Source organism: Daucus carota, chromosome 2 (assembly GCF_001625215.2).
Source record: "Daucus carota subsp. sativus chromosome 2, DH1 v3.0, whole genome shotgun sequence".
Lineage (NCBI taxonomy): Eukaryota > Viridiplantae > Streptophyta > Magnoliopsida > Apiales > Apiaceae > Daucus > Daucus carota.
In genome coordinates, this window is record NC_030382.2 from 54,007,777 (window position 1) to 54,027,212 (window position 19,436).

The 19,436-nt window shown below is 32.6% G+C and overlaps 3 protein-coding genes across 3 annotated transcripts; 2 read left to right on the top strand and 1 right to left on the bottom strand.

Moving 5' to 3' along the window:
• Positions 1-2,329: 2,329 nt before the first annotated feature.
• Positions 2,330-5,044, top strand: LOC108206446 (transcription elongation factor 1 homolog). The gene is made up of 5 exons (XM_017376750.2): positions 2,330-2,469; positions 3,801-3,924; positions 4,158-4,228; positions 4,613-4,634; positions 4,719-5,044. The coding sequence occupies exons 2-5, from the start codon at positions 3,812-3,814 to the stop codon at positions 4,780-4,782; spliced, it is 270 nt and encodes an 89-aa protein (XP_017232239.1). The 5' UTR covers positions 2,330-2,469; positions 3,801-3,811; the 3' UTR covers positions 4,783-5,044.
• Positions 5,045-6,541: 1,497 nt separating this feature from the next.
• On the bottom strand, positions 6,542-11,351 carry LOC108206526 (OPA3-like protein). The gene is made up of 4 exons (XM_017376856.2): positions 11,002-11,351; positions 9,156-9,290; positions 8,651-8,737; positions 6,542-6,923 (listed from the first exon to the last, which is right to left on the bottom strand). The coding sequence occupies exons 1-4, from the start codon at positions 11,128-11,130 to the stop codon at positions 6,792-6,794; spliced, it is 483 nt and encodes a 160-aa protein (XP_017232345.1). The 5' UTR covers positions 11,131-11,351; the 3' UTR covers positions 6,542-6,791.
• A 6,992-nt stretch (positions 11,352-18,343) lies between these two features.
• LOC108206324 (histone H3.2) lies at positions 18,344-18,977 on the top strand. Its single transcript, XM_017376582.2, has one exon. It carries the CDS (start codon positions 18,428-18,430, stop codon positions 18,836-18,838), a length of 411 nt encoding a protein of 136 aa, XP_017232071.1. The 5' UTR covers positions 18,344-18,427; the 3' UTR covers positions 18,839-18,977.
• The last annotated feature ends 459 nt before the right edge of the window (positions 18,978-19,436 follow it).

The window sequence follows — 19,436 nt, forward strand, 5'->3', positions numbered from 1 at the left end:
CTACGATCAAATTCAAACATATTTTCTCGTAATAAAATCTGTAATATTCTAAGATATATTTGTTAGGATGACAAAATATCCACTGATTTCTAGTCAAATTCAAAGAGATCTGATATTATAAATATTAGCCGGCTCTACTCGTGAAAAGTTAATTTATTATTATATATTTTAAATATAATATGTCGATGAAGATCGAATTTAGACTTTTACATGTTTGTTTTAATCTTTTATCTAACAATCTTATTAATATAAATAAATTGAAAATATTAGCTAATAAAATTAAAAAGATAATAAAAGATGAAAATATCACATTAAATCACAATTTATACCTATCCATTTTTATTATACATAGTTACTACGATTTGCAAATTTTAACAGAAGTGATCATTGATTAGAACGAGTGACAAAGAATTGAGGTAACATTTGGAACTCAAAATTATACATATATTTATTTATTATAGTTTATGACAAAAATACTTGGCCATCGCTGATTTGTGACATGAAAAAACACAATATCCAGATTAATTTCAAATATATAGCCCCGGTTATAATCTCAACTCAACTTAGATCAAATGCTCCCAGCCACTAACTAATCTTGTTATGAAATTTGAATATTCTTTAAATATTGGCTTGTAATTCATGGGAAACTCAATATGGTGAAGATGATATGTAAATGCAAGTCCACACTTGTATATATCTGAAAACTTTTAGACGCAGGAAACGATTAAAGATATTGACAATTAAGTTCTTTTGGTCACAAGTGAAAATAGTTTCTGCGCCCATTAGCCCATTATTATTTCAGGAAGAGAGAATCCATACAATGTCAATGGCTGCAAGGAGGGCAATCGCAATCATGTACACCATCCATGAGGCCGACGAAGCATTCATTGCGGCTGCATGTGAAGCGGAGCAAAAGCTCGAATCTGGCCAGATCTCTGGTAAGAAATCATTGATATTAAAGTGGTTGGCTGTGGTGGCTGTTGTTTTAATACAATGCGCGACTCTTGTGTTCATAGTAGTGTATTCAGCTACTGAGGAACATCTGGGGAGACTGCTGATTCTTCTCCTCATTATGCTTATGGATCCTCTTATCTATTGGTACGTTAAACGTGTGTACCACAAAACAAGAGCTTACATCGAAGCCACGGAGCTGATAAAGAAAGCCAAGGAGTTACAGGCCGAGATGAACAAGCTTACTCAACGCCTGCATAAGCCTTCACGGCATTCCGCTATTCATATTAATAATTTGATAAATTCTCGACCATGTTGATTGAAATGTTTACTTTGTATCACGAGCATCTCAAATGTCCTTTAGTTTTAGTTCATATCTCTTTTTTCATGTTTCTTCTTATCTTTAATGATAAAGATGATCTGTTGATGGACAATGGCTGGTATTCTTTTTGTTTAATACTATGAATTTTCTTTCTCAATTCTCTATTAAATATTATTGACATGTTTAATTGACAACATGATCAGACATTCAAGCTACTCAAAAACTCTAATATTTTATTAACATAAAATAATTTACAAGTAAAGATAGGTTGATCCATTGTCAAATTAAAAGACATTTTCTAATAATGAAATCCTGTAATATTCTGAAGTATATTATTCAGGATGGACAAAAATGCCAGTTGATTTGCAGTCGGATTTTTTAAAAAAAACGTGATATTATAATTACTAGCTAGCTCATGAAAAAATTAATTTTATGAACTCCCTCCGTCCCTTTCAATATTTTTTATATTTGAAGAACGTTCGACACGCATTTTAATTCTCTATAAAATATAGTTTAATAAATTATTTTCAACCTTTTTCTTCTGAATAAAAGTTTATTGTTTAAATTTTTATACAAAAAAAATAATTAATAATAAGTTATGAAACTATAGTTTATATGCGTATTAAAATGTGTGCAGAACAATGCAAAAAAAACTCTAAAAGTGAGAGGGACAGAGGGAGTAATTTGTTTTTCAATACTATTTAATTTTATATATTTAAATAATTTAAAAAAAAATAAAATATAATTATTATGAATTACATATATATATATATATATATTATAAAATTTAAAATTTAAAATGTTAATGAAATTCAAATTAGACATTTATATATCTGTAAAAATCGACTAACAGCAGCTATTCAGATTATCTGCAAGCAAAAAGTTAATCTTTTAGAGGGCTTTACAAACTCTTTTCACAAAAAAACACACTGGCCTTGTTATGGACTTAGCTCAGAAGCTGAAGTTTGCCTTTTGAGCCCAAACAAGTGAAAAGGGTAATGGGCCAAACACCGGCACAGTAGATAATTAGATATCTTCCCTTTTTTCTTACAAAGTGAAAAAGAAAAAAAAAACCGGTTCGAAATAGATTGACCACTGTCCAAATAATATGTCTTCTTTGTAGACATATATTCGCAACTCGTCTAGCCTTTTACTTCCGGTTCCTCCTGAAAATATCTTTGCACCGAAACTCTCAGGTGCATAATTTCAATTCTCTTGCTCTTTCAATTCAACTTGCCATCTTTTTAATAATTCAATTTGTGTATCGATTTGTGCTACTTCAACTCTATACTTTTGTTCTTGATTTTTAAAGCTGTGCATTTGAATCAATTGAGTTATCTTGAATTGACCATCGGAATTTTGTTTTTGGGATAAAGATTGTAACTATATGCTAAAACACTACTGGGTCTCTAATTATTCTGATCAAGATTGTGAACTTAGAGGTGGCTTGGAAGGAATTGTGTTGTAGATGGGCTCAATTAAAAACTAAAATCACCGCTTTTTTAATTATTTTTTTTCCCTGCTGATTTGATTGATTTTGAAACATGTAATTGGAAGAAGCAGTTGAAAATATTCAGGGTATTTGCCCCTATGTTGATCTGTTGGCATTTTCGGTTTCGGGTCTTGTTGGTGTTTTGTAAACCCTTTGATTACTTGTAGGTCTAAAACTTTCTAAAGTTGATGTTGATATATGAGGTTTAAGGAATGAAATTGTAATCGGTGGGTTAGTTTTAATGTGCCCAGCCAGGATTGCTAGATCCTCTTTTTAAATGAACCAAAAATATGTATCTTAATTTTGATAGAAGTTAGCTTGCCATCATGCATCGTAATGTGTCAGTTATGTAGGTTATGTTTCTTCCTTTTCCACACATATATTAGCAAGTGTTATAAACTCTAACCTAGATGCTTTAACAGACCTATATTTGTGATTGTTCTTGTTCTTTTATTTATTTGTGATTGTTCTTTATATTTCCGCTGAAACCTAGAATCTGAAATTTATTTTGACAGTAGATTTTGATTCCTTATGACACCTAAATTGCTCTCCAATTAAGAGGAAGTAGAGGTAGAGATGTTTCGACAAAAATATAGAATATGTTATTGTGATGATTGATGATCCAAATTGTTCCATAATGTACTAAATCTTCGTTACATTTTTGTATGATTCGCATGCTTATTAAATACTAGATGGTTGATATAGGTATCACGTATCAGCGGAGTTGTTATATCATTTATGTATTCACTTAACATCAAAGAAACAATAACAAACATTAAATATATCATCATATGTATGTAAACATGGAAATTAAATACAACACTAAATATTTAGGCTTTAGAGTTGTGCATGTTTGAGCATCATCTATTATTCCGTTGGTTTTTATAGTGTGCTGGGTTTGTATTTTGTACTTGACTTTGCTAGTAGACGATGTACAATATGCAGCTTTTCCTTTCTTTCTGCCTTTCTTCCTACTAATATCAGGTGTCTATTTAACGGAGTTCCTAATTACCTTATTATATTTCTTTCAAGAAGACGACTTAGGTATGGGGAAGAGGAAGTCAAGAGCTAAGCCAGCAACAAGGAAGCGGATGGACAAACTTGACACTGTTTTCAGTTGTCCCTTTTGCAATCATGGTAGCAGCGTTGAGTGTCGCATGTAAGCATTGATGTAGTTGTAGATTTCTGAACAAGAAATTTAATATTCGCAAGCTAAGAATTTCTGTTTTTCAGTGTCAATAGTTTATGTGTACCTAAGCATACATAATTTAGATAAAGCTATTATTTGAAGCCACTTAATTTCGAACAAGCACTATTGAATCCATTATAGAGGTTCTGTTGTGAAGCCAAAACTGCTAATTGCACTTACACTTGGCACCTATTTGTTATCAGCGATATGAAGAACTTAATCGGCGAGGCCACCTGTGGGATCTGCCAAGAGAGCTTCAGCACTACAGTAACAGGTATGTTTTAGAATTAAATGGCTAATGGACACATAAAATGTCTTCTTAAAAAAAACAAAAGAGAAATGCATGTATGCCCTTGGCTGCGCTCATGTAACCGGCAGGAAATAATATCCATATATATAATGCAGCTTTCTAAATTTTCTCGCAATAAATTGACTGCACATTAGGTATATCAAAAAAGTAGCAACATCCAGTCGTCAACTTTTTCCTGATGTTTAATTTGTAATCAGGTGCCCATGTACATGTCATAGCATATGTACCTTGCAATGAAAATTCTATTCTGTTGTGTGAAACGAGAGATTATCTATTATCTGTAAAAGAACGAGGCAATCAAATTGAATCTAATCTTCATCTTTCTTTTTTCTCTTTTTCTCCCTGCAGCTTTGACGGAGCCAATAGACATGTGAGTACATCTAAACATCTCTCCTACTCAATCCCCTCCCCCTTCTCTCTTTCCTTCTCTTAGATATACGAATATTTGGTGCAGATATAGTGAATGGATTGATGAATGTGAGCGGGTCAATACTTATGAAGAAGATGGCGCTGAGTAGATGCCCCGCACCCCTGTCAATGCTGGATGGACTGAGATTAAAAACTTACCAAGTTTGAAGTTCATTCCATTTCTGGCAGACAAATAAAGATTGCTTTTATTATGTTATTTGATATATATATATTTCTCGTAGGAGAACAGCGTGTATGACTAAGGTGGAATTTCATAGATTGTAAAATGATGTGCAAAATTTACCTGTGTAACTGTGTTGTGGTGGTTCAGCTAAAGGTTTTTCTTGTTTTGCAAACGAAATTTCCTAGTAATTATTTGCTGTCGTCTTGTTTATAATTATTTTAATTTATTATGCTAGAATAACTCGGTATGTGTCTGGTAGTTCAACATATGCACACTATCTGTACATGTTGCAAAATTGAGATATATCGTGCCACAGTTAATCTTGATGATGCCTCAAAGGGTTATCAGGTAGAGGTGTAGAGCTACGGCAGCATAAAGCTTTTTCATCTGCTTTTGCAGATAAGTGACTGATTTCCTAGCCAACATTTTCTTCGGGGGTTTTGTTCTCATATACAAGCTTGAGCTCCAGTCTTTACTTGTTCATCATATCATATTGACCTGCTATTGAAATTTAGAATTTGCAACTTTGCTCTCCGATAGTATGAACATGAAAAGGCATCATCGAATGAGAGACGTGAAGACGGATGAGAATTGAGATATACAGGTCTTTATAACTTCATTTGTAATTTACGTGACCTTTTGTTTTTCTTCCTTGCCATGCTTACATTTTTTTTTATGGAATGTTCCATGATTTGAATGTTATTTGAATTTTTGTCGAAGGACATGTTTGGAAAAGAAAAATATTTTGAAGAATATAAACGAAATTCAAATGAAATATACAACTACTCAATTACTAGTATTGAGAACTCAAAATGAAAAATCATTTTATATCGTTAAAAATATAAATATAAAATTTGTCACTAATTCGATTTAGATATATTATATTAATAAAACTTCCTTAGCTCACTTTTGTTCTACCCATTTTTAATTTATTTTTTTCTATATTAATTTAATAAAACTCCCTTAGTTCACTTTTATTGTACCCATTTTTTTCACAAAGAATAATGTCCAAATTAATAATTATAATAAATTGATAAAATAAAAGTCTTTTGTATCTCACAGAATTTTAATTATTTAAGATTTAATAATTTATTAAAGGGTGATACTGAAAAAAAGTAAATGTTTAAGAAAGTTATTAAATTTTTTAACTTCAATTGAATAGATGAAGAATTCTGATGGATGAGAATAAAAACGGGACGGAATGAGAAATAGATTTACTATCATAATATTTACAATCCGAGACAGGATTATTCTTAATCGTAGTTATAATAAATTAATTAAGGTTTCGAGAAAAAACACCATGTTATAGAATTAAGATAATATTTTTCTCAATATAAACCAAAGCTCGAAAATCAGAAAAGCATTTCATGTGAAAAATCTTAACATCGTTATATTTAAATTCGTGCGTGGCGTGGGAGACTTGGCTACTGAGGGCTGGTTGCAAATCTGTGTGCAAAGTACTATAGTGTCATAATATTCAATCCTCGCTAAGCATCAGCATGTTCAATAGGCGTAAATGAAATAAAATTGGAGGAGATGCAGATCGCAATGAAAGAGTCATGAGAAGCATAGGGCCTTGCCTCGTCCTTAAGTAAGGTACGAGGGTTCTCCAATTTGGCCTATTATTAGATTATATCAAAGCATAAAATTATGACTTGCAATCTTTGATGTTGCAACTTCGAACAAACAGCAATACAAGCCTCATCTTCATTTGTCAAAACTCTCTTCCCACACCAAAAAGATGCATGCTTTCTTCGCCAATACAAATAGAACCTCAGATTTAATTTATAATATACAAATCGAAATTGGCGAGGCCAACAGAGTCGCCAACACAATGCTGAAAAGAATTAGGTTTCCTCAAAAAGAGCGGACTGATGAATTATTGGCAGTACATATCTGTATATGAATTATTAGCAGCCTAGATATAATGACACGTTAGGATTGTTTTGCTAATTTGTCACCTCCAGTCGAAGCTTGTTTGGACTTGAAAACCTGCTCAAATTCCTGAAGCTTGTTCTTAAGGACTTCCACGTCTTTTGCCAACTCTTCATCTCGTTGCCTCAGTTCCTAAAAAAAATCAATACAAAAGCTGATCTGTAATCTTTCAACATAAGTAGGGGAATAATTTGGATTACATGGATGGATGCTAAACTCAAAATTCATAAGTCCAAAATCAGGAAATTATTATCTATTCAAACGGTTCTTACATAACAAAGGGAATGACAATATCATGAAATTACATACATCCACTACTTTTTGTAAAACAATTTCGAAGAGGAAAGTGGTGAGGTAGAAGATAAAATATTATATTGCGAAGTCGTGAAGATTATTTCTTTACAAAGAAGGCCGGCATGAGCAAACTTGTGATTTAAAATATATCTTTTTGCCGGCAATGGAAAGAGAAGTATGTAGTTGCACAAGCATGCCCACGCGAACACACATACATATAACAAGGTATTGGCTAAAATTAACCCAAACAAATCCAAGGAAGAGGGTTTGAATTTTATATAATGTTCCAAACTTTGCTGCACTTGCCGAAGCAAATACCAAATATGGCATTAAGTTTATCCACAGAAAGTTGTATTGTCGAACAGTGTTAGCACGATCTACAAAATGTAGAACATCTACCGACTGATGAAGAGGATATAAATCAAAATGGGACCAGCAGAGTTTAAGAATACGAAGAGTTTTACATACGAGTGACCTTACTTTTTAAAACGACGATTGTTAGTGTTCTTGTAAAACTAAAGCTGCCAGAGGCTGGTTTACTAATGAGAAGCTAAACCCCTTTTCCTTTTATTATTTTTCTACCAATATTGCTTATTTTGTCATAATCTCGAGAAATTGCCGGGAATCAAATTACAATATACGGTTTGCTGGTCCCAAAGGCCCAGATTAAAAAGTATGAATTGACCTTTGTTTAATGTGCTTATCTTTGTAATAGAAGAATATTAATGCAGAATCACTGCTCAACAATCACTATACATCTTATACAGATTGATTTAGTAGGTCATATTGGCAATTTAAAACTGTTGATTATGATTAATAACGTAAATATAAAACACTATTTTTTATCGTTTTATTTGTTCCAAAAACATAATTAAAATAATTTACAGGTAAACGTTGTAAATACATGTCTTACTATTTTATAGTGATTTTTAAGAAATATATAGTGAAAAAATCTTAAGCATTCTGTTTAAAATATAAATTTGACTAATTTTTCTTAAAGAGGACTTGTTTATTTGCAAATTCTTTATTTTCAGCAGTGCAATATCTATCTTAAAAAATAAATTTCTATTTACTGTGAACACAAAAAACCAGAAAGTAAGAAATACATATATGTTATAATATATAAATACATAATTTGGCTATGTAAAAGAAATAGATAAAAATTTCTTATGATGTTTATAGTAGTTGAAATAATTACCTCTTAATGTTATTTGTCTTGGGTGGGTGCTGATTATAAAACTATTACTAAAGTATAAACATAAAACAATACATTGAGTATCAAAAGGTAAGGGTAATTAAAAGAAAATAAAGTTTTAGAGAAAAATATATTATCAAATGTTTTATTGTCAACATGGCTTACATATGAATGGTCCATTAGTAACATGTAATATCCTGATTAAGATATAATAATTGAAGTACTTAACTTTGTGTCTGTACCGACTACAGTAAAAAACTAAAAGCACATATTACTATCACTTAGTTACATTGCATAGAAGATATCTCTCAACTTTTTTCAAAAATTAACCACGAAAAAAAAGAGTAACACTGACTCAGAGAAAAATTACCTCTACTTCTTGCCTACGTATTGCCTCCTTTCTAGCTTCTGACCTGGCACTCCTCTGTACCTCAAAGATAACAGCAGCTCCTGCAACCTGAACAAATGTCTTAAATTCAGAATGGGACAAGTTGAGCCCTAAAGTTGATCTTATTACTCTAGCAATACATTCTCTCTGATGTAGCTTTTGTAAACAATTACACAACGGCTTATTATTATTATTGTTATTATTGTTATTATTGTTATTATTGTTATTATTGTTATTATTATTATTATTATTATTATTATTATTATTATTATTATTATTATTATTTTATTCCTAGCACTATTTTAATCAATGTGATTTAGAGAGGAACGTGTCTGCAACTTTCACATCACATTCTAATAAAGAATATGATATATTGTTGCATTTTTATGTATACTACCAGATCTTGTCTTCAGTATTAAGGAACTATTTGCTGGTAAACAGGTAAGCAGGTAATTACTGATTTAGCCAAAAAAAAGTAGGTAGTTACCGAGAATACAAACAGTTCCCCAATAAGGTCTACAGCAGCTTGAACAGCTTTTTCTTCGTTTAGAGGGCGAATCTCAACATCTGTTGCATGACCATAGATGCGCCTTTGAATAGTTGTAGTGAACCTATGATTTGCCTGGTCAAACCAAACAGTGCTATTAAATTGTGAAATACACAAAGGTAACTAATATTATCATGCTATCAAATTTGAACTCCACATTGTAGTGTACTTTCACTCTAAACTTCTTTCAATATACTATCAAAAAATATAACTAAACTTTTAACCGAGAACATATTGAATAGAGCATACAGGGAATAGGCCTAGGAAATGATTACAATGCAACTTAGTTTCACACACCACTGATATACACCTAAAACACGTTTGATACATGAAGATATTAGTCATAGTAAGTATGAGTACAGATCTTTGAGGGTGAGTAGCAAGTAGAAGAAGTTCAACATAAAGGAGAAGTAAATAAAGGTACTCTGAGGTAACATCAGTATAAGAAGTAGTACTGCAAATTAAATCTTCAATAATCCCAAAACTCAGTATGAAATCCTACTACTCTCTCCCAAAAGAAACAACCACCATAGTCAAAAGGATAATTTAGTGTAGACTAAAGACCATAAAGTGTGAGCACTAATCTTGCCGCAATCATCGATTTTTATTTACTTTTGATTCCATGTCAGGTAAAATGAATGATTTATTGTTCTTGAGCCACTGCTAATGGATTTATCTTGAGTCTGATACAATATCACATTATCACCAGATACAATTATAAAAATGTGATGTTAATCTTGCTTAAACAATACCCTTCTTTCCATAAAAAATGATATCCATCTGCTAAACATCCAACAACAGTACATTAATCAATTTAAAGGAAAAGTATAAGGATAAACGCGATTGGTTTTACGTTTCAAATTTCTTTTATCGAATAGAGGTGTAAGTAGCTTTATTCAAAATGATGATTACTTCGAATTGCCAATGTCAAAACTCAAACGCAAACCAGAATAAATGATAAATGACAAATGCCTGTCTACAGAGTACCACATTATTATAGTTGCTTACTCTAGATGATAACATAAAATTCAGATCCTGAAAAAACTAACCACAACAATCAAATTCATTCAATTAAGGAGGACTAAGTGGGAGTTTGATTCATGGTTAATAAGCCCGGTTAACGAGAAACGTAACCTCAAACCCATGAATTGGTGTTTGGATTAGTAAATTTTTGGTATGGAATGGGATTATGGGAACCTCAATTTCACTTGATGGGTAAACCATTCCTTACACACCCCTTGGCAATACTCATTCCCAGCCACCATCCAAACGCCCCCTGAGAGGGGCTTTAGATTGTTTATGTTGATAGGAGGGGGTAAAGTGTAGGAACGATTCGGAGTCACATGGGGCAGTGTACACTAAGGGGGCATTTGGTTCATGATTAATGAACCACGGGAATTGAAACCAAAAATAATCTTAAATCGCTCATTCCATACCCACACACCATCCAAACGCCCCCTGAGTTTCCATTCTAACTGGCAGCCAAAGACTAAGACATAGGAATACATTCCGATCCCAACTAAACGGGTTAAATTGTTATCTGCCAAACGACCTCAAAAAAACATATTTACTGATAAATTTTTACTCTAGCCAATGACCTAAATTTCATCTTCCTATTAACCTACTCGCTATAATCAAAATGATACAAAGAAGAGAGAGTAAGGGGGCATTTGGATTATTCAAGCTTACAGAAATTCAAGAAAATTATTCAAGAATCAAGAAAATCACACATTATATCAATCATAAAAAAAACATAAAATGCATTAATATTTATATCAAGGAGTACCTGAGCAATGTTGATGATGGATTGACGGAACCTAGGATGCAACCCAGCTTCAGCTTTGAGTCTAGCAGCAATGGGCTTACTAATAGTCTTCAACGCAAGTGTTCCCAGTTTCAACAAAGGCAAGACCATTCCTCTTCTATTTTGTAATTCGATCACACCCCCTTAGTCTTGTGTGCAATTAAACACAGAGTTTTAATCTTTAAATAAATAGATCAAGAAATCAAGAAGAAATATAGTAGTTGAATGGTGACTGATTCAGAGTAGTAATAAAGAAGAAAGGGTGTTTCTTGGAAAGAAAGGCAAGGTCTTGTGAGAGAAATGGGGAAGATGGCTGGTTTTTTAAGTGGGTTAAAAGATTGAATACGGCTCTTGTGGGGAGGAACGGGAAATCGAGCAAATGGAGAGCTGCTACGGGGCGGATCAGGTTTTTAACTTTTTTTAAGGAAATGAAAATGAGAAATAATTGTTGGTAATGAAAAAGATTAACAAGCTTCTTCGGGAGAAAATGATAATACTCCCTCCGTTTCAAATTACATGTCCACCTTCAAAAAATCACATGATTTAAAAAAAATGGATTTTGAAAAAAAAGAGGTGTAATTAGTCATTAATTGAACCTAATATGTGGTATATGGTTGATCTTGAAAATATAAATTTAAAATATGTGAAGGAGAGTTGATTTTGGAAATATAAATTTACATTGAAAATTGAAATGGACAAATATTATTTTTTTTCTAAGATGGACATGTATTTTGAAACGGAGGGAGTACTTTGTTTATAACCTTCTTACAGGTTAATTATCAAGTTGGTCACTGAAGTGGACTTAATGTATCAAGTTGATTACTGAACTCAAAACAGGGTATTAAGATGGTCACTGAAATGATCATAAATATGAAACGAGTATTTTGAAATATAAGTTCAAACAGTAAAAATATTATTTATAAAGTTTTACACATTATTTTTGAATGTTACCACAACCAACAAAAATGTTATGATTTCTAATATTTATAATAATATATTTAGATTCTATCAAATTTATTTATTATTTATTTTTAATTAAAACAAAAAAATAATTATATAATAAAATATAATTTGATCATCTACTATATTTTATATGATTTTATATAATATATATTGTATGATAACTAAAATTCAAATTACACAAAAATCTATTATGTTACATGCAATTAACTAAAGAAATATATTATATGACCTCGCACTTTAAAATTTCATTTACAAATTTAATTTATTTGACTATATATTTTAACTCATTTCATGATTTTATAATTTATAATGATTGAGTTTTGATCATGCATATTTATTATATTTAATTATCCATAATTATAAGTTTAATATTTGAAATTTGACAAAATATATTTAAGATTATAGTTATTATTTGTGGGACGAAATTAATTAAAAGTTGTCATATAAACTTTAATAAAAAATTTCTTTAATGTTGACATTTTTTAAAAATAAATTACATTTATAAATACAAATTTTTGAAAGATAAATCAAAAGTAAATATGTGGTTAGTATTTAATAAAATTTTAACTTGTATATAATTTATATTCCCTCCGTCACTCTCATTTCTTTACAGTTTTTTTCATTGCTCGAGACGCATTTTAAGACTCTTATAAAATATAGTTCCGTAACTTATTTTTAAGATTTTCTTTTTGTGTATAAAAATTCAAATATCAAATTTTTATTCAAAAGAAAAAAAATTAAAAAATAAGTTGCGAAACTACGTTTTCCAGAAGAATTGGAATGCGTGCCAAACTCTCATCCGCAAGGTAAACTACCTAAGGAGACAGACGGAGTAAAAAATATTTTTTTTTAAATATAATATGTGAAACTAGTAATATATGTGGTTAAAGATAAAAGCACAACACTCAAACAAATATTAATTAATGAAATACTCTCTTCGCTTCATAATACATGTTCACTTTTGAACAAATTAAACATATAATTTTTATAGAAATCTTTCATTTATTATTGTATTTATTGCATTGACCAAGTATAATATATGACATATATTTGATTTAGAAAATATAATTGTATAAGGTGTGGTATAAAACTCATCTTGGAAATATAAATACTGACTACATTCTATTAAAAATTAAATTGAACAAATAATTTAAAATAATTTTTTATTATCAATAGTGAACATGTAATATGAAACTGAGAGAGTACTAGGGTACTATTGTTTTCACGTGAAATGAAGGAGAGAGAGTGATAGTACAACCCGAATTATAAATACGGGTTGTTTAACCTGTGAGTGTATTTAATACATGTCAGCAGTTGTCGACAGCTCAATAACGCTCACTGTTTTCACTCTTTTTCCCAGTTTTTTTAAATTTCCTCTTCTTTCTCACTTTTCAACACTTTAATGTTTATTTTTCTATTTTTTATTTTTTTAACCACGACATTTAATTTCGTTATTTTTATAAAAAAACATGTTGAATAAAAAATTTATTTTAATACAATAATATATCCCTAATCTTTATATTTTTTATAACTTGAAAAGTAACAAGTATGTGTATAAAAAATATAAATTGATTTCATCCCACAAATAATAACGAGACCCGTATGCATGCACACCAAATTTCTAACTAAAAATTGAATTAAAAATATAAATGATTAGAATTATATCATTTATATTTTTAATGTTATTAAAATAATAAAAAACAAAATTATTATTAAATATCAAATTGACTGATTTTAGTTAGATGGTTAATTTTAATTAGAAAATTAGTGTGGATGCAGAGGGGCATCGTTATTGTTTGTGGGATGAAATCATAATTTATAATTCTTATACACATACATGTTATTCTTCTAGTTTGTAAAAAAATGGAAGCATGGGGTATATATTATTATATTAAAATAAATTTTTTATTCAACAAGCTTTTTTATAAATATAAATAAAATTAAATGTGGTGGTTAGAAAAATAAAAAATAGATAAGTAAACATGAAAGTGTTGAAAGATGAGAAAGAAGAGAAAAATTAGAAAAATGGGAAAAAAAATGACAAGCAGTAAGCGTGAGCTGTCAACAAGCCCTAAGGGCAACTCCAACCCAACACCAAAACACCATTTTAGTGTCAAATTTGGTGTCAAATTCACTCCAACCCAACACCAAATTGGTGTAAAGTTGACACCAAATGAATTGGTTGACACCAAATTTGGTGTCAAGTATTGATTTGGTGCAACTTTTACACCAAATTTGGAGTTTTCCAAAATACCTACTATACCCTCACATATGTTAATGAAAACAAAATTATTCCATCTATGTCCCATTAAAGTTGTTTTATGTTATATTATTTATTCTTTAATCATAATTGTTTTAAATTTTCTTTCTTTACTATTTTACTCAAGTTTTTTATTTATTTCCAAATATCAATAATTTTATATTCTTATATAGAAGATATGTTTTTAAATAGATTTGATTAAAAATAAAATACACAATGATTAAAATTACCTCACATATGTATACCCTCACATATGTATTATCATGCACAACTTGATAGTTGAGGATGAACGAAACTTCAATTTGCATGTACATGATTACGTGGAAACATCTTCTGCTGCTGTCGAAATGGAAAGAAATGGAGATGACGAATTTCAAGATTTTCTTAGTAGATATCGGCAAATTAAAGATAAGGAACGCCTTGATCGAGCACATATGGGAAGAGCATGGGATTTCATATAATTAAGTTGTCCACTTGAATTTATTAATGGATTTATAATTATTTTAGGTCCTTGTTTATTGAACATGTTAAAATTTAAGTACAAATTCAATAATGATATAAATAACTTAAAAAGAGAGAATATTCCATTTAATGTGTAAAAGATTCTTTTTGGTGTAGGATATGGTGTTGATGGGTTGGAGTGAAATTTTGATTTGGTGTAGTTTTCACAACAAATTGGTGTATTTTTCACACCAAAATGATGTTATGGGTTGGAGATGATCTAACGTGCATACACCTTGACCTGTGTCATGAGGGTACAGGTGAAAGAATCCCTTATAAATAGGGTTAAATGGCGTTTTCATCACTGAACTGACCTATAACTTTCACTTGGGTCATCGTACTCAAAAAGCTGTCAGTCAACTGATTACACTGATAAAAAATTTCAAACAGGTCACCACCCGTTAGCAACGTTAAATCATGGACGGAAAGATGAATAAGCAGCTGATGTGGCTCGTTTTTGACCAACGTGGCAGTTTGAAACGTGGCAAACGGGTCATATGACCGTTGCACACTTGCACCCACCCATTTAAAACCCATTTGTATCTTCTTCTTCTTATCTCCTCTGCATCTTCATCCTCAAAATTAGGGTTTATGTCTACATCCAAAAGCTCCTCAGCCTCAAACGCCTCTGTTAACAATTCATTGAAGTCGTATAAAAGCTATAGAAACGCCTCTAGTGTCGATTATAGATATGGTAATATGAAATGTAAGTGTGACATTGTATCACCCCTTCAAGAAGCTTGGAAAGAAACTACTCAAGACCCGGGTAGGAGGTTTTTTGGCTGCCAAAATTACAAAGATCCCATGAAGAAGTGCAATTTTTTTTTGTGGGCAGATCCACCTTATACTGATAGAGCTCGAGAAGTTATACATGGTTTGAAAGAAAAACTGAAGATGAAGGATGTTGAAGTGCAGAAATTGAAGGAAGAGTTAAGCTTCGTTGAAAGGAAGATGTTAGTAATTGATGAAGAGCGTGTGACCATTAAAAAGAAGATGGATGAAGCTGCAGCAATGGTGAAGGAGAAAGCTCATTTAAGAACAAAAAAGATGTTGTGCTTTATTATCTTAGTTTGTTGTGTTTTAATTTTGTTCAAGTAACAATGTTTCGAATGTAATCTTACAAGTATTTATGTTTATGTTCTTATGATTTTGAAGTTATAAGATGTTATGTTTTCTTCTCTAAAATGGATGTTTTGGTCATATGCTAAATGAAATACAATGGCACCAACTTAATACATAACAACAACACTGCAATTTAATAGATAAAAACATTGCCAATGTTATATATTAAGACCATAGATCACAGTGCATACATAGTCATACTGCAGAAATAGTAGTTAAATGTCACAAAAGGAATCAAATGACAAGGCAGAGACAACAAGTCTAGAGTCAAAAGCAACATCTCAAAAGGAATCCAATGGTCCTAACTTTGGCTAAAATAATGCTTCTACTTTTTTCTAGGGGGTGCCAGTCCTAACACTCTCTTTCTTGGAGTAGACTTCTTCACTCCTCCCACTGCAGTTGTTGGAGGTTCTTTAATCACTGAAGGAGTGCTAACTGGTGGAGTGCTCACAGGTGGAGTGTTGCCAGTGCCTACATGCCTCCTTAGTCCTGGATTTGGCATCTGCAATATGAAAAGAAAAGAATTATCACTAACAGTGCTAGGAAATTAACTTCACAAATATGGTAAAATGCTTACAAATTTCATGGCATTGCTGGTAGTTTGATTATGCTGCTGTGGAGCCTTCTTTTGCTGTGACATCTGAAGTGCTATCTCCACCTCATCTAAGCCTTGTGTCTCTTTTTCCTGTTCTCTAAGGATCTCATCCATCATGTCATTCTCACCTGTTTGTTGCTCTCTCCCTTGCCTCTCCAGCTCATCCTCAATTTCTGCATCCTCTCCAGCATTAGATTCTGTGTTTGCTGTCTTCCTTTTCCTCCTTGGCCCTGAATTATCTGGAAACTTATCTTTGTTTGGACATTTGTTTCTTTTGTGACCAGCTTCTCTGCACAGTCCACAGTGCATAACTCTCCCCTCATGACTCAATCTTACTTTCTTACCACTGGACACAACACCCTCCCAACCCTCTCTCCTTCTCATCTTTATTACCAAATACCATCCCAGCTTTAAATTTTATATTGGTGGCAGCTGTGTTCACATTAAAAACAGCATCAGTGGTCTTCATTTTTTTTCTATCTGCAGGGGGGCTAGCAAATACATACTCCTCATCACTCTCCTCACTACTTGGATAAAACTCCCCATCTGATTCACTAGTATCATCATATTCCATCCCTAACATTTCATTCAAATTAGCTTCTCTCTCAAAAACATCCATTTTCTTTTTTTCTTCTCTACAATCTTTCCTAATTCTTACAAACTCATCATCACTACACTCATAACCATCCCTTTCTTCATCAGATTCATTGCCAGGACTCACATGATACACACACAACTTAATATTATAACCACACTCCTTACTTAATTCAATTATTCCAGGCTTATTTTCAGCATTCAGTAAATAAATTTGAGAATCAGCAGCTTTGTAATAAAGGGAATCAAAATCACCAACTACAGCAGCAAAACGCATCTTCAAATCATTAACACTAAGATTTTCGAAATCGATATGGTTGTAAACCTTACTCAAATTACTGGTGTAGGCGAAGTAAGGGACATGAACAAAATGGCCTCCATAGTAGACTGTCACATTGTACAGATTATTCCTATAAAACATAAACAAATTATTTAAAACCCTAGTTAAAAGCAGGTACATTCAAACACAAGATGATAAGAGAAATGTATACTTACGTTGTTTCGTCCCCAGTTGCTCGATTCCCATCTTCGCCATTCGATTCTTCACCACCACTATCCGATTCAACATCCACAGCATCATCAGCTGCACCTCCTTTACTGACTTCGTCTTCAACATTGTGTGGTCGATTAACACGAACCTCAATACCCGATCGAGTCCGCACCATGGTTGCAATTAGGGTTTAGATGAGTTAATTTGGGGATAGTTAGGTGAGAGTGAAATAATATTGAGCGGGTAGATAGATCGGGGGTTTTATTGATTGGGTCGGGTCAGCACTTGGGTGGTTTTTATTATTGGGCGGGTTAACGAGCTGATGTGGCAGCCCAGGTGTAACATTTTAACGGAGGACCGTTTAAAGTCAAAGGTATTTAACGGCTGTGAAAATTTTTTTGTGATTGATGATTCATTTGAATATTTTTACTAGTTAAGTGACCTGACTGACAGCTTTTTGAGTACGATGACCCAAGTGAAAGTTATAGGTCAGTTCAGTGATGAAAACGCCATTTAACCCCTTATAAATATGAGTTGCGAATGAAACTGAGCAAAACAAACAGACAAAAGGTCCAGCAGCCAGATCATCGATCCGCAAAAGCTCCACCTCATCGATCCGCAACTCAACTCTCAGACTCCCTCTCATCCGTAGATTAAAATCCTCTCACAACCAAATCAACGGACAGAATCCAACACCTCAAACAGCCCACAGCCGTCGATTAAAATCACAAATCAACGCTGACGATTCACTCATATCCCGCCACAAATCACACAACACCACTTATAAAAACACCCAAATCACTCACTCCTCACTCATCACAAAACAAACATAACATATACACACAAATCACCTGCTTCTATAATCTCTAATTCTCATTTCTCAATGGCACGTACCAAGCAAACAGCTCGCAAATCCACCGGCGGCAAGGCTCCGCGTAAGCAGCTCGCCACCAAAGCCGCCCGCAAGTCCGCCCCGGCCACTGGCGGCGTGAAGAAGCCCCACCGTTTCCGCCCTGGAACCGTCGCCCTCCGAGAAATTCGCAAATACCAGAAATCAACCGAGCTTCTGATCCGCAAGCTCCCGTTCCAGCGTTTGGTCCGTGAGATCGCTCAGGATTTCAAAACCGATCTTCGTTTCCAGAGCTCTGCTGTAGCGGCGCTCCAGGAGGCTGCTGAGGCGTATCTCGTTGGACTGTTCGAGGATACAAACCTGTGCGCTATTCACGCCAAGCGTGTGACGATTATGCCCAAGGATATCCAGTTGGCTCGCCGTATCAGAGGAGAGCGTGCTTGAGTGAAATTGAATTGTTAGGGCTTGGGATGTAAAGAAATGTTCGGTTGTTAGGGTTTATTGTAATGTCTATGTCAATCTGTAGCTTTTGATGTTTAAGATGAAATTCTGAATGTTCTTAATGAAATCATCGAGTTATTTATCTCTCTGTTCTCTTAATTGTGCAAATACATACTTGTTGCTCACAATGTGTGTGCTGATTGCTGTTGTTTATTGTTTGGAATCTATGGTGTTGCTCAATGTTGTCTGTGTTTAATTTGGTTTATTTGGGGTTTGATGTTTTGAATTCTTTTACTAAACGTGTATATGAAGTATGAGTATTACTGAAAGGGGATAAATTCTCCGAAGTTGTGCCATGACACTTGAATAGTTGAATGTTAGATGTTGATTTGTATTTGTCACTGTCTCATTGTGTATAGAAAGGCTAATTGTCTGTGTTGAAGTTGTTATTGTACTTCACCTTAAAGTGAAACTGCACAGGCAACTCTCACAAGCTTTAGCCTTAATTGAAATTCTAGTCACAGACAACAATTGCAATAGTTAGTTTGAGGTGAAAAAAGAAGTCATAACTATTGTAAAATTTAGGCCTATGTGTTATGTG